Source organism: Hylobates moloch, unplaced genomic scaffold, assembly GCF_009828535.3.
Source record: "Hylobates moloch isolate HMO894 unplaced genomic scaffold, HMol_V3 SCAFFOLD_14, whole genome shotgun sequence".
Taxonomy (NCBI): domain Eukaryota; kingdom Metazoa; phylum Chordata; class Mammalia; order Primates; family Hylobatidae; genus Hylobates; species Hylobates moloch.
The window spans coordinates 96,480,278-96,495,885 of NW_026652289.1; the positions used below are offsets into that span (position 1 = coordinate 96,480,278).

Genomic DNA, 15,608 nt, shown 5'->3' on the forward strand with positions numbered 1-15,608 from the left:
GGAAGGGGAAGAGTGAATGAGTAGGGGAAAGGCTGGCAGGGTGTGTCTGAAGTTGGGTGAGAAAGCGTGGCTGACAGAGAGAAAGAACCTTAGAGGGAAAGCAATCCTCAAACTGGCCCAAAGATCCCCACAGTCGGCAGAATCTTCTTGTACCTTCAAGAAAATGGTATACAGAATCATTTACTGGGCGCCTTGGGGTTCCCTGGTTACAAGGTATTCTTGTGAATGACTAAAAATCTCCAGGCCACCAAGAGAGGTTAATTCAGACCCCCATCTGGGGATCTGGGTAGACCTGGGAAGAAGCTGGAGCCCTGGAATAGCAGAACCTTTGTGCCACCATCACTGAACAGGAGAAACCACCAAGGGCGGCTGTAGGAGCTCTGGCTCCAGCACTTGACAGGAGAAAGACAGTAGATGGGAGAGAAAGGCTCAGACCACAGCCTTTCTTTCATGACGCTTCAGTACATGAGCTGTCCAGAGTAAAAAAAAAAAGGCTGCATGGCAGTGAGAGCTACAGCATGACCTGGAAGACCTGAGAAGATTCAGGGTGCACGTGAGTCGTGCTACACAGGATGAAGCTGGGGGAGGTCTGGGAGATTTCCAGGGCTTAAGGGGACAGCCTGTACCATGCTGCATTTTCTTAGCAACTCCCCAACTTACAGCCTATCGGATGCTGTTAGATTCTGACACATTTGGTACTAACCAAATGGCTATGACTTAATTGCGCATTGAAAACCGCATTGACAACCAGGAAGAACTGGGAGAATCTGATGCAATTGGTAGTGTTTCTGGTTGAATTGCAAATAAATAAATAAATGTATTCAAACTGAATAAAGCAATACATGATGTAATAAAAATTGCTTAAACTAATTATAATACAAATATAGTAGGACCTTCTAAAAGCATGTACATAAATCATGTACATTTAAGAAAGGTTATGGCTACACAAACTTGTGATTTTACATTTGATTAATCCTAAGGAATTGACAGGCACTACACACTGGTCTTTCCACAGAGAATGGACTTACTGAGTAACTGCAGCTTTTTTTCTCTAGGATCTAAGGGCTGAGAAGAGAATTTTAAATGTGGAGGAGACGTTAAGAATCAGCGTCCAACTCCCTTATTTTATAAACAAGGAACTTGAGGCCCACGTAAATTAACAGACAGTATTTATCTTTTAATAACAATCTTTATCACTGATATGAAGCTGTTTGACTTCCATAAATATTGCACATATTTTAATAAGATTTGTCATTTTTATAGACCATCTAACAGTTAAATTATATAATGTATGATTGTAATTCAGAACCAGAGTTTCTAATGAAAACTAACAATTTGCTTTTGTGCAACCTGAAGGATTTATTGTATAAGATTCCTAAGAAAAATGGTGAATATGTTTAACTAGAATTTCAGAATGAAAACTTACAGAATCTGGGTCTTAATGAACCAAATCCTCTGTAAAATTCAACAATCTTCTATTTCTTATATAAGTCTTCTTAAAGTATTTCTAATATGATGCTTTTAAAATTATCTAGTGGCATCTGAGAACACTTATAGAAGTTGCAAAGCCTTAAAAACTGAATAATAATGAAATATTTATTATATACCTTCTTTTGCATAATCAAAGTTTCAAGACCTGAATCATGAATATTCTGACAATCCTTTCTAGATAGTGAGTGAGATTCTTTTTTTTTTCCAAGGCAGCGTCTGTCTCTGTCGCCCAGGCTGGAGTGCAGTGGTTTGATCTCATTGCAATCTCCGCCTCCCAGGTTCAATCGATTCTCGTGCCTCAGCCTCCCGAGTAGCTGGGATTACAGGCACGTGCCACCACGCCCGGCTAATTTTTCTATTTTTAGTAGAGACAGGGTTTCGCCATGTTGGCCAAGCTGGTCTCCAACTCCTGACCTCAAGTGATCCACCCACCTTGGCTTCCCAAAGTGCTGGGATTACAGGCGTGAGCCACCGCGCCCAGCCGAGATGAATTCTTAATAAATTAAGAAGAGAGAAAACCTGTCGACGCTGAAAATATGCACGGAAGGAATCAGATCTGGTAGTTAAAAATAAGTCACTTCACAGAACACTGTACCCTGACGCAATATCCACCCAGGGAAAATTAATGAGCACATCAATGTAATACATCCTGAATAAATAATGACATCAACAATGGCCACTTTGTCTAATCCTACCCCTAAATGTCAAGCATTTTGTCATATTACTAAATGACTTTCCAGTGTCTGCTACTTGTGCAGGTGAATCTGTAGGTATTTGCATATAATCCAGTTAAAACTGTGATCTGATTGAATTGTAAACAGAGTTGATAAGAGAAACTTATTGTTGCAGTGCCTAATATCACTTACATTTTAAGAAGACAGTATGTAGCAGCAATTTAAAATGCTCAGTAAACTATAGTACAAATGGACATCTACACTATTTAGCAAACCAACATTCCTGTAACATCTCTATATAATAGTGACACAAATGAGGAATTACTTTACATATTGCCAGTTTATTTCTTTGAACCAGTTTGACAATGTCAACATAACTGATTCCTAAACTGACATGATATGTACTCAATGGAGACTTTTCTTTCCATTCTCCTGTTGAGTGCAGGGGAGGTTCTTTGGTGCCTTCCTAACAACAGCTCATCTATGGAAGTTATGCTTTTTATACCATTCAAACACAGTGCTAAGGATTTAAAATAAACGCTGCCAGCTGAAGACACATTTTTCTCCTCCTTTCCTTCCTCCCTTCCTTCCATCATTCTCCTGTATGTAAACTCACGGTACCTAGTTGGTTAAGGATGAGTGTTGCTATAAAGATAACACAGCACGAAAGAGGCTATCTTTGTTTCCAAAGTGATGAAAGTATTCTAGGGAGATTTCCAGTTAATCACATCTCATTTGGGAGATAATCAGTACTTTCTCTTTAAAAATGTATTTTCAGTAGCTCACTGGAAAGAATGGGTTCTTATTTCGGGCAAGAAATGTATTGTCAATGTTTGCCTGGACATCACTTTCAGACCCGTGAAATGAAGCCCAGGCCGAGGCTGGCTGGAATCTGGATGGTTTCTAGTGCGAGGGAAGATGGGTTGAAAGGAAAGGTGACAGGAAAGATGTGTTTAGCATCCATGAGCAGCTGGGGAGAGTCTTTCCTGTCTCGTAAACGCATCTGAGAAGAATTAAGAAAAAAAATAAACAGAGCATCAGTTCTTTGAATCTAAAAGACTTTTTTCTACTAAAATTTCTACCCTCAAATTCTCAACTAATGAAGAATGTTTACCTTTGTTTTAAACTCACTTCATTTTCCCAATTAACTATTATCAAAAAAGTTAGTGCATTGTAAAATAAGATAATAAAAGATAACACATTATCCTTCAATAAATTACAAAATGTCCATTCAAAAGACTGTGTTGGTGAATCAAAGAAGAAGATGGGAATTCTTACCTGTATAGTACGAATGAATGACACAGAGACTCTTTCTTCAAACTCATTAACTGGAGTATACAAATTCAACACTTTCACAATCTGTGAGAAATGAAATGATCAAAGTTTTGGCATATTATCAAATACACACTGGGTACCTATAATCTGGCAAATTAAAAGGATCTGTGCGTACAGATTTCAATTCTACTCAGGAGTGGGCTGGGACCAGAAGGAAGGAGAAGCTGGTCTGCACATTTACCTTTATGTGAATTTTTACAAGAGAATGTATCAATGTAATGTTTGTGTAATATTGCAAGAAGTCGTGTAAATTTAGAAGAATATTCAAACAGCACAAGAGAATAAAACATGAAAAATAAATGTCCACACTCCCATCCTTCCAGTCTCCCAAAGTGGCAATTGTTAACCACATCCTGAACACCCCCTCTAGCTGCTATACATATTCTAGTTCATGTTATTTTTATACAAATGGGATTCATTCTGTTAATACTATTCTGCAACTTGTTTTCTCCATATAAAAATACGTTAGCCATATTAATACAATTATCTCTTCTGTTTTTTAAATCATATTTTTATAAAAGATCATAAATAACATGAATAACAAAAGCCCCTAAAGAAATTAATCAATTAGAGAGTATGAAGTTCTTTCATATCTCTTTTCTAATGAAAATAAATCATTGTCTATATAAGGTAGATATTTCCATTTTCAAGGTATTGTCTAAACCTGTGCTGTCCAATACAATAGTAGTCACTAGCCACATGTGGCTATTTAATTAACACAAAATGAAAATAAAAGTTGAATGCAGGACAGTGCTGATCTATAGGAAAATAAATTAAGCACCAGAGAACTAGGAAGTGGGCATGTTGTTATCAGGTCTGTGGGTGACAAACTGAATTAGGGATCAGTCTCTCAGAGAAAAGTGTTTGAATTTTAAACAGTAGGACCACTTTGTTAACTAATATTTGCTAAATAAATAAACTGCAGGTCTGCCTCACTCTGTGAAATATGCTTAAAGTATATTTAAGTATTAAAGTATATTCTTTAGAAGTTGAATGGCAGCCAACTTCTATAAAGTTGGGCTTCCTCCAGTGTATTCTTACTTTCCACACTTGCAGAAACTGGGAGGAAATCTCAAGACCATTGTTCAGATAGTTCTGCTTTATTCTTAGTAAGAAGTTATGCAAATATGAATTCAACATTAAGAAGCTGCAAGTCTTGATTCTGATTGTCTACTGACTGACTTTTTTTTTTTTTTTGAGACGAAGTCTCACTCTGTGCAGTGGCACAATCTTGGCTCACTGCCACTTCTGCCTCCCAGGTTCAAGTCGTTCTCCCACCTCAGCCTCCCAAGTAGCTGGGATTACAGGTGCCTGCCACCATGCCTGGCTAATTTTTGTATTTTTGTAGAGACAGGGTTTCACTATGTTGGCCAGGCTGGTCTTGAACTCCTGACCTCAGGTGATCTGCCCGCCTTGGCCTCCCAAAGTGCTGGGATTACAGGTGTGAGCCAGCATGCCTGGCCTACTGATTTTTTCTGTCACCCAGGCTGGAGTGCAGTGGCGCGATCTCAGCTCACTGCAACCACTGTCTCCCAGGTTCCGGCAATTCTCCTGCCTCAGCCTCCTGAGTAGCTGGTATTACAGGTGCCTGCCACCATGCCCGGCTAATTTTTGTATTTTTAGTAGAGACAGGGTTTCACCATGTTGGTCAGGCCGGTCTCAAACTGATTGAGTTTTAATTGTGTTGGGCAAAACTGAAAATTTCATATGTTATAGGACATATGATGAACATTAAGAAAGTTGGCCAGGCACTGTGGCTCACGCCTGTAATCCCAACACTTTGGGAGGCCGAGGCGGGTGGATCACGAGGTCAGGAGATTGAGACCATCCTGGCTAACACGGTGAAACCCAGTCTCTACTAAAAATACAAAAAATTAGCCGGGTGTGGTGGCGGGCGCCTGTAGTCTCAGCTACTCTGGAGGCTGAGGCAGGAGAATGGCGTGAACCTGGAAGGCAGAGCTTGCAGTGAGCGGAGATCACACCACTGCACTCCCACCTGGGTGACAGAGCGAGACTCCGTCTCAAAAAAAAAAAAAAAGAAAGAAAGTGTAAGAGTGAGCACAAAAAATAACTGGGCAAAAGAAAATTGGGCATGTTCATGCCTGTACCTTGCTTCATGCTGTCACTATCATCCTCAAATGCCCTTCTCATTCTTCCACTTCCTTAAATTCAATGCCCAGATTAATGGGACCTTCCCTGAATACTGCTATCTTCCCTCAGGACTTCCTTTAGGCATCTTACTATAGAATTTACTAGAACCTCTACGGTAGAGTCAGTTGGATACGACTCTGTCTTCCCTACTAAACTGTAAGCTCCTCCAAGGCAGGAATTTTTCCTTATTTATTGAAGCATCTTCCCCAGCAATAAATATGGTGCCTTGAGATGGAGGCTCAATTAATCATCTGTTGAAGTAACAAGAATTATCTGTCTCTAAAAACAAAGTCATTATTTGATAATCCACTCAATTATCAAATAATATAGAAAGCTATTTTATGGAATATAAGCTGCATAGACTGTATACTCCATGAGAGCAGAGACTTTGTTTTGCCTATAGGTGTATCCCAGTGCCTTCAATGTTATATAGAACACTGTAAGCACTCAATAAATATTTGCTGAATATTAAATATATTTATATTGTAATTAGCACTGAAATGTATTAATTTCTGGCAAAATCTCCTTGCTTTAAGATTGGTAGAGGCATATATCTTCTTGAACACAGATGAAGTCAGCTCAGAGATACAAGCAATAAGTAGAGGACTTCTTTACTTCCCTAAAGATCATCTTTGATGAACGTTAAATTATTTCATAACATGGAAAGTTGCTCTACCTGGGCAGTAGTTAAAGCATTGCACATAGAACAAATGGCTTCTGCATCATCATCTGTTTTCTTTTTCACTTGCAAAAGTTGAGCAGCCTGAATGAGAGGTTCCAGGGTTTCTTTAGCCCCACTATTCATCAGATTCTTGTCACGCAGCCATTCTTCCAGTTGACTGACATTGTACCTATGAAAAAAAGAGATACAGAGAATGCAAATTTGCTGAATTTTGTCAAAAATGTCTTAATTTTTTTGTGTGCGGCCTTGTCAGGATTTATGTTAAAATGACAGGCAGTATTTTTGTTCAATTTTCTTAAATCTCATCAGCTGTGCTTAAAAATTTATAATAGTCATGAGGATTATAATCATCATTATATAAGATTAAATGACAAGATAATGTAATTCTCTTTAATGGAAGGTGGAAATGAAGTCATTACAGCAAAAGTTATTAGACTTGCTAATAAACAAAATAGAATACATAATGTAGCTCTGTCTTTATTGGGGAGCTGGCCAGAAAACACTTTGTAGCTTCTCTTACAATTTCAGAGCTGGGTTGCTGTTGCAGGGTGAGACTTGATAATCCTTGAAGTACTCTCTCTCAAGGCAAACTCACAATCAGGTAACTGAATAACCAAAAGCCCCACATATACCTGTGCTCAAGCCTTAAGGGAAGAGCCTAGAAAATGAAGATGGTGGCTTGAGAAAGCTCCGGGATGAAGGGAGAGAGAGGCAAGGGAGGGCCACTGGAAGAGACAAAGACTCCAAATGGGGACAGAGACAAACTACAAAGACATTGAGGTTTCACGAAGTAGCCAACCAAGTGGCAGCAGTCCTAAGACTGAGGTCAATGGACACACAGTCAGCACTTAGCAACCAGGCAAATAGGGGCCAGCATAATATTACGACAGGTGGCTCCACATTTCCATGCAGAGCTTATAGAGAAATATGCTCCACTATCTGAGAGGAAGGCATTGTTGTCTTAAAATTCACTACACTTCAGTGTAAGTCAGGATGGAAAATTTGAAAAGAACACTAACAGTTCCTGAGACTGAGTAACTACTAAGACTTTCATAGGAGAAATCATTTTTCCCTCCTCTTGGTGAATATTCTAGCTGTTTTAAAATAAAAAATGTGTGGCCTGGCGCGGTGGCTCACACCTGTAATCCCAGCATTTTGGGAGGCCAAGGCAGGTGGATCACCTGAGGTCAGGAGTTCAAGACCATCCTGGCCAACATGGTGAAACCCTGTCTCTACAAAAAATACAAAAATTAGTTGGGTATGGTAGTACATGCCTGTAATCCCAGCTACTTGGGAAGCTGAGGCAGGAGAATTGCTTGAACCCAGGAGGCAGAGGTTGCAGTGAGCCGAGATGGCGCCATTGCACTCCAGCCTGGGCAACAAGAGTGAAACTCCATCTCAAAAAAAAGATAAAAATAAAAAATTTGCAAAAAAATTATGTTACAATAATGAGGTTATGCTGAGGAGTATTGGGCATAAAATTAAGTGTAGCTTTTGTAGAGGGGGGATATTTTAAGAATTAGTAGAAGATCTATTAGACCAGTTCTTGTTGCCATAGGTACAAAAAGGTATTTTTCCAAAAATATATTTCTAAGAGCAATCAAACATTAGAAATCTTCATTATTATAATAATTTCTTATTGCATAATTAAAACACACACATAAGGAGAGGAAGCAGCTATCTCATCTTTGTGAATTTTTGCATCATCTCTTCACTCCCCCAAATAAGCAAGCTTCACAGTTGGAAAGGGTTTCCTATCAAGAATGTGAAGAACCTGTTGGCACGGTACAGACAGGGAGCAATAATGAGATGTGGAGAAATCCAGCCAGGCAAGGGAAAGTGGCTCCGTGCCAGTTTCTGCCTTGCCGCTTGGCCGTATGGCACCAGACATGAGATGCAAGGACTGAAAACAAGTTATCAGCTCTCCACAGCCCTGGCAGGCCAGCTGGGCAGCAAAAAGAGGCTGTCACAGGTGTTGGCATTTGCTCACCTGATCTGCATGCCTTTACTCCAGGAGCACATGTCCTTCCGGAGGAGGAGGTTGTTCAGGGTGATGGCCCCTATGATGTAGAACATCTGCTTGACCACCTGCTTGATCAGCTCAGGGTCCATGCCATGCTGACACATGACCGAGTGGAAGGAGTTGAGCTGCCGGAGGATGGAGTCCAGTGTGTAGGTGCCCTCATCGGCGATACTGGAGGTTCGCTTTCTCAACCCTGTGGGCTTCACCCCAGACACGCCCTGAATCGTTTCATGTTCCAGCATGCCTGAGACTGCAGGAGTATTTCAATTGTTAGAGGAGATGATGTGGAAGGAAACCCTTCATGTGCACACATCCATGTACACAAACACACGCACATTCAACTTAGGAAAATTAGCTGGGCACGGTGGCTCACGCCTGTAATCCCAGCACTTTGGGAGGCCGCCGAGGTGGGTGGATCACTGGAGGCCAGGAGTTCAAGACCAGCCTGGCCAACATAAGGAAACCCCGTCTCTATTGAAAATACAAAAATTAGCCAGGTGTGGCAGCGTGTGCCTGTAATCCCAGCTACTCAGGAGGCTGAGGCAGGACAATCACTTGAACGTGGGAGGCAGAGGCTGCAGTGAGCTGAGATCACATATCTGGGCTCCAGGCTGGGCGACAGAGCTAGACTCCATCTCAAAAAAGAAAACAATGATCTGGGTGCCAAAATAGAGGGAAAAGGAACTTCACTACAAGAGGGCTTCTGGATTTTAAACTTTACTGAAGGAATAATTCTTAATTGCAAAAATTTACTATGAATCTAAGTAAACTTAATGGTGTCTTTTCTAAAATAAGAAGCGTAAGAAACAGTAGCCTTGTGATAGAACAAGTGTGTATGTGTGTCTTGGGTGGGCTTTTGAGAGTGGTAGGTAGCAGTTCGGGTTAAGGTAAGCATTCTCCATGTTATCTGAGCCCCAGAGGCAAAAACAGTAAGAAAGGCAGGGCACTGACAACCATCTTGGAGAAGATGTGGGAGAGGGGAGTGGTATGGGTCTGGAGAGCTGGGCCCTTCCTTATTCTGGGTTTCCCACAATAGCAGTGGGCCCTTGGGCTGACCTCCGTCTCCCAGAATTCGTCTTCTCACCTGTGGCCCGGCTGCTTCCCTGTTGTGCTCTCTTAGCATTTGGCTTATGCCTCCCTTAGAATGTTTCTGAGATGTCCACTCCCTGACTGCGAGCCCCTTGAGAGCAAAGGCCACGTCTGGTTCATCTTGCTATTTAATTGTGCTAAACAGAGATTCCCTAGAACCGGCATGTTTGTTGTTGCTGTTAAATGACTGGGAGATGGGGGTAAGGATTTAGATTGGGGCTTCTTTGAGGCGAACTTCTTATTCGCCAATAGAAACAGGCAAAGCAATAGAAAAACTGGCTGAAGCTGACCTTCTTGGTATCTGTGTTACCTCCTAAATTTTTGCCGACCTAGGGTGCTTTAATGACCTTTTAAGGGACATCTGAAGAAAACATTGCCATCTCCCATGGCTTCCTCAGCTTTTGATGTCTCAAACAGCTAGTTAACTGTGGCCTATGAAAGCAAAGGAAACACTATGAGCCCACAGAAGGGAAATGAAGTTGTGGAAACATGGAAAATGCATGGATGGGGAAAGAAAGTGTAGCTGGAAGTAGCCTTAAGAGCCTGATGATAGGCTGGGTGCGGTGGCTCACACCTGTAATCCCAGCACTTTGGGAGGCCGAGGTGAGTAGCTCACAAGGTCAGCAGATCGAGACCATCCTGGCTAACACGGTGAAACCCCGTCTCTACTAAAAATACAAAAAATTAACTGGGCGTGGTGGCAGGCACCTGTAGTCCCAGCTACGTGGCAGGCTGAGGCAGGAGAATGGCGTGAACCCGGCAGGCAGAGCTTGCAGTGAGCTGAGATTGCCCCACTGCGCTCCAGCCTGGGCGACAGAGAGAGACTCCGTCACAAAAAAAAAAAAAAAAAAAAAAAAAGGGAGCCTGCTGATAATTTGCCGGAAGATAACAATGTTTGGTAACTTAAAACAATTTTTTAAAATTCAATGCATTAAACTGAATTTAAACATTAAACATTAGGGAAGGAAACCACATACCACTGTTTCAGTCTTACGGAAACAGTGATTTCGATGAATCCCAGTTAACTATGGCTGGGTTTCTGGGATTGCTCGGCTAATTTTAGCCCTGTATCTTACTACTTTATGCTCCCCAAATGAATACCTGCCCTGAAACATGTGCCACTGGTGGCTACTTATTGATGGGCATGAATGATAGACAGGCTGCAATGCCCAGTGGGGCCCTGGCCTTACCAATCATTGGCTGAAGGATGTTCTCTAACACCCGCACGAGCTGCTGGTAGATCTGAATAGCCAAGTCACTCAGCACCTGCCGATACTCAGCCAGGTCAAAATTGGTGAGGCAGTGTTCATTCTGGCGAGATGTGTTGTGCTTCATAAAGCCCTAGAGTCATAATGCAAAGTTAATGATACACATGAAGTAACCTGTCTCTTCAGTTTAACTGTCTCCAATTTGATCAGCATCTTCATGCTCTTTTCTGCTCTGTGCAAGGAATTTCCCCACTAATGCCGGGACTGACATTCTCAAATGTTGATGTGTGTTTGTTTGCTTCTATCATACCCCCCTCCACTTCTTACTAGCTTTTGAACAATACCTTAACTTGGCAATCTAGCATTTAAGTCTTCCCAATAGCAATGTCAATGAAGCAAATTGGAGGAACTTAAAAAAAAAAAAAAAAAAAAAAAAAGAGTGTGTTTCACTTCTGAAACAGCAGGTTTACTGTCAAACACTAAATTATCTAAATTATCTCTTAATTTCAGTTCATTATAGTCCTATTCTTAGAAACTACACCCAAAGGACATATATAATCTTGAAACAGACCAATTTCTACGGAGACTGGTGAATACATACAAAAAGTTCCCTTTACTCTGTTTCATGGTAGCCACACCATGGTTGGCAGTCAGAGGTTAGAAGGGAATCTTTGGTGGTATCTGTTAAAATGGAACTGAATGGGCGGCGCTTTTTCCAGTCACTTTGTAGTTTAACGCGTTGATTGCCTGACGCTACGTGATAAAGGCAAGTGCTTACTTTGAGGATTCTCCCCACAGCCAAGCATCTGCCTCCTTACCACCTACTTAATGACTGGTCCAAAAGTGGGGACTGACAGGATGCAGTCAACGACCCCTCTGGGGGGTTCTGGTCTGTTGGCCCCATCTTCTCAGGGACTAGGCCTTGCTCATCTCTGTGTTTCCCATCATCTGCCTGTCGGTGCTCAGGAAGTGCTGCTGGGCACCTTCTCTGCTGCCCTCCTGGCAAAGGGATGGGAGGCACGGAGGGCAGTTGGTTAGGGTCATGGGCCCTTAGCAGTGCCAGACCCAGGATCCCAGCTCTGCTCCTTGTGGCCAAGAGGACTTGGGCAAATCAATGAGCCCCAGTGAGCCTTAGCTTCCTCATCTGTAAAACTAGGCTATAATTCCTACCTCACAGAGATGCCATAAGAATTAATGATCATAAATAACACCATATACAGTAAGTGCTGTCTGACACATACTAAAGTAGCCCTTAATAAATAGTCATTATTAATATTCCACATAGTTTTGAAATATTTGAAGTCTATCAAACAACTTATGAACATATCCTTACAAACAAAAACAATAGACTTTTTTTTGGACAAATTGAAAGACATGATTTTTGATCACTTTTTTTTTTTAGAGTTAAAGGATTTTAAGGTCGTCTTATTGTCCAAGAGTATTAATATTAAATTTTTCTTTTTTTATATACTTTAAGTTTTAGGTTACATGTGCACAACGTGCAGGTTACATATGTATACATGTGCCATGTTGGTGGGCTGCATCCATTAACTCGTCATTTAACATTAGGTATATCTCCTAATGCTATCCCTCCCCCCCGATTTTTGATCACCTTTTAATGTATTGTGGCAAGCCAAAATTGATTAATTTCTTTAAATAGTTCACTATTCTGATATCAGCTCTTGAAATGCCCACTAAAACATACTGACAAAAAGTTTTACTTCTGGTAACTATTCACTGACCAATGCTCATTTTATTTTTCTCTATGCTTTCTCACAATGTAAAGAAGAAACTGCCCTTCTCCAAATCTCTGCTTCATAGATAGTGAACCTCAAACAAAGCAATGAACTTCCAAGCTACCTCTGAATTTGGGTTTCTAAATAAATAAATGGTTAAACATTTTGTGCCTTTACATTTTTTCCTTAAAAAGGTCAGAGAAAGTATAGCATGCTGGTTTTGTAATCAAGGTTTTCTCACCTCTTCTCCACTGTACTGTTTCAAGCAGTGCAAAAATCGGCATGTGTTAGAGAGCCAGAAGGAGACGGTTTCAAAATCATCACCTCTTTTCTGAAAGAGAGAATAAGTCTAAACTTGCCTTTTCCTTAGGGAAATAACAACCTAAAAAAAAATTGAACAGATACCAAAAGACCCATTTCTTTCAGTTACCATTATAAACAATTATAAAAATAAATCACATTACAGCTGTAAAGTCTTATGTCATTGCTAGCAAAATGTCAGTGACCAGGTTCATTAGTTGTTGCTTTGCTTGCCATTCACTTTTTTGGCATACAAAATTAAACTGATGTGAATTCAGCTGTTCCTTTAAGCAGAAAAAAATTCACCCGGCTGGGCGTGGTGGCTCACACCTGTAATCCCAGCACTTTGGGAGGCTGAGGCAGATGGATCACCTGAGGTCAGGAGGTCAAGACCAGCCTCGCCAACATGGCGAAACCCCATCTCTACTAAAAATACAAAAATTAGCTGTGTGTGGTGGCACATGCCTGTAATCCCAGCTACTTGGGAAGCTGAGGTAGGAGAATCACTTAAATCCGAGAGGTGGAGATTGCAGTGAGCCAGGATTGCACCACTGCACTCCAGCCTAGAGACAGAACGAGACTCCGTCTCAAAAAAGAAAAAAAAAAAAATTCACCCAGCCACAGCTAGCCCAAATTCATGTCCCCCTTGGGGTTAATGATGGGAATCAGAACTAAAAGCAGAAAGAGGAATAACTAATATTGTGATAAATAATATGAAAAAGAATTTGAAGCACTTAAACCCAGACTAGATTAAAAATCTTGTCAAGGGTAGTAAGATAAAATTTCTGAGCTGTGAATACAGAAATGAGAAGGAAGAAGTCCTGCGCTGGGCAGTACAGTCAGGGGAAAGCTGGTTGGCTCTTCACCAGCACCGGGCCACCGTGGCAGAAAGAAGAGAGACTCATTGTGCCTGAAAAAGATGTGAGGGCTGGGAATACTTCCCAGGGGCTTCATGGCAGACACACTTGGAAGGACTATGCATTTGTAAACTAAACCATTTGGATGAACTAATCCCAGTTTGTATATGCGAAGTCACAGAAATATCAATGTTTGCCTGCAGTATTTCTCAGAAAACATTGCAAAGGAAAACCAGAATAGTTTACCTAGGACAGGTGCCTAGCATTAAATGGTCTTAGAAGCTCTTTTTCTTTTTGCATGAAATCATATATTCCAATAACTCTACTACTACATCACAACAAAACCCAGGTTCTTAGAAGCTGTATGAGAATATCTGCCTTTGGTTTCTTGGTAGCGGCTTTATGCAGTAAAAGTGCACAGGATATATCATGGGGAAAGATGGGTTTCTCATTATATCATTTTTTTTTTACATAAATAAAATCTCCTTTTTAAGAAAGTACAAAAAGCCCTTAAATTTTGTAGAATATTCCCCTAAAAAGACTTTAAGAAAAAAAAATCCTAGAGGATATGAAACCTAAGGAAGTTTTTTCAGCTGAGACAGAATTACTGAGCTCAGGCCCTGAGTTTACCACTAAGTAAAGCTCTGAAAGACCTAGGTATGCAGTCTTCCAGTGCAGGAGGACTGTGAGGAAAATAAACCAAATAATCAACTATTTACTGCCAGTAAATACAATTTTATTGCATTCCCAAACACAGAAAATCATCCTATAGCTTAAGTGTAGATTTGACTAAAAGTAACTCTGCCTCTTCCAAAAATCTGGATTACAACTGTTCCTAGTGGAGGCTCTGGGCTAAGCTGACAAAGACAATGAATGCAGACTGGGAAACTGTGCTGGTCACTGCTGGGCTATGGGAGGGTGTCACTAAAGCACCAATCTAGACTGTCTTCACTGACATCTACACAAGTCAAACTGCAGAGATCCTCAGAATAGTCCCAGCTGGATGTAACGGCACCTATACTAAAGAGTTACCAGGGCCGGGTGCGGTGGCTCAAGCCTGTAATCCCAGCACTTTGGGAGGCTGAGGCGGGCGGATCACGAGGTCAGGAGATCGAGACCATCCTGGCTAACACGGTGAAATCCCGTCTCTACTAAAAATACAAAAAATTAGCCGGGCAAAGTGGCGGGCGCCTGTAGTCGAGATCGCGCCACTGCACTCCAGCCTGGGCGACAGAGTGAGACTCCATCTCAAAAAACAAAAAAACAAAAAAACAAAAAAAAAACGGTTACCAGATAAAGGTGATTAAAACCTAAGGAGAAGACTTCATTCTAGAAATAATCTGGCATCTGTTTTCATTAGTGGGCTCTAGCCTTTGCTAAGCCACTTTTTTTTTTTTTTTTTTGAGACAGAGACTCACTCTGTCTGTAGCCCCGGCTGGAGTGCAGTGGCGTGATCATGGCTCACTGCAGCTTTGACCTCACAGGCTCAAGCGATCCTCCTATCTCAGCTTCCCAAGTAGCTAGGACTAAAGGAACATGCCACCATGCTTGGCTAATTTTTTTATGTTTTATAGAGACGGGGTCTCGCAATGTTGTCAGGGATGGTCTCAAACTCCTGGGCTCAAGCAATCCTCCCGCCTCTGCCTCCCAAAGTGCTGGGATTACAGGCGTGAGCCACAGCACCCAGCCCACTTTTAAACAAAATAACTCAACAAATACAATTTGAACACTAAGGGTATTCTCTGTCCTCATGAAAATGAGATACTGTATATTACTTCAAAATAAAAGAACATTTGCTTCTTTGGAAATTAAAAAAAATATATTAAAATAGAATGCCAACTCTTTACCTAAGAGGTTACTAGATTGAGTTTGCCGAAGTAGTATTTTTTGCAATAAAAAAGCTGTATTTGATCAAAATTAATAAATCCATGTTAGTTCCTACTCTATCCCATAGAGAAAACAAGTTGAACTCAAAGCTATTTGCAGTTTTTGATTTATTAGAAATGATCATAAGCTAAAAACTGTATGGATTCTCTACATATCTTTGGCTAGTTATGCTGCT

General features: G+C 41.0%; 1 protein-coding gene across 2 annotated transcripts in view; it reads right to left on the reverse strand.

Moving 5' to 3' along the window:
• Positions 1–2,490: 2,490 nt before the first annotated feature.
• MYO5A (myosin VA) overlaps positions 2,491–15,608 on the reverse strand; it is a 223,721-nt gene continuing 210,603 nt past the window's right edge. For both annotated transcript variants that reach the window (XM_058427106.1, XM_032174208.2), the window contains 6 exons: positions 12,631–12,720; positions 10,636–10,786; positions 8,324–8,606; positions 6,328–6,502; positions 3,444–3,524; positions 2,491–3,168 (listed from right to left, as the gene is read on the reverse strand). In XM_058427106.1, coding sequence (XP_058283089.1) covers positions 3,016–3,168; positions 3,444–3,524; positions 6,328–6,502; positions 8,324–8,606; positions 10,636–10,786; positions 12,631–12,720 — 933 coding nt within the window. In that variant the 3' untranslated portion in view covers positions 2,491–3,015. The remainder of the gene's footprint in view (positions 3,169–3,443; positions 3,525–6,327; positions 6,503–8,323; positions 8,607–10,635; positions 10,787–12,630; positions 12,721–15,608) is intronic.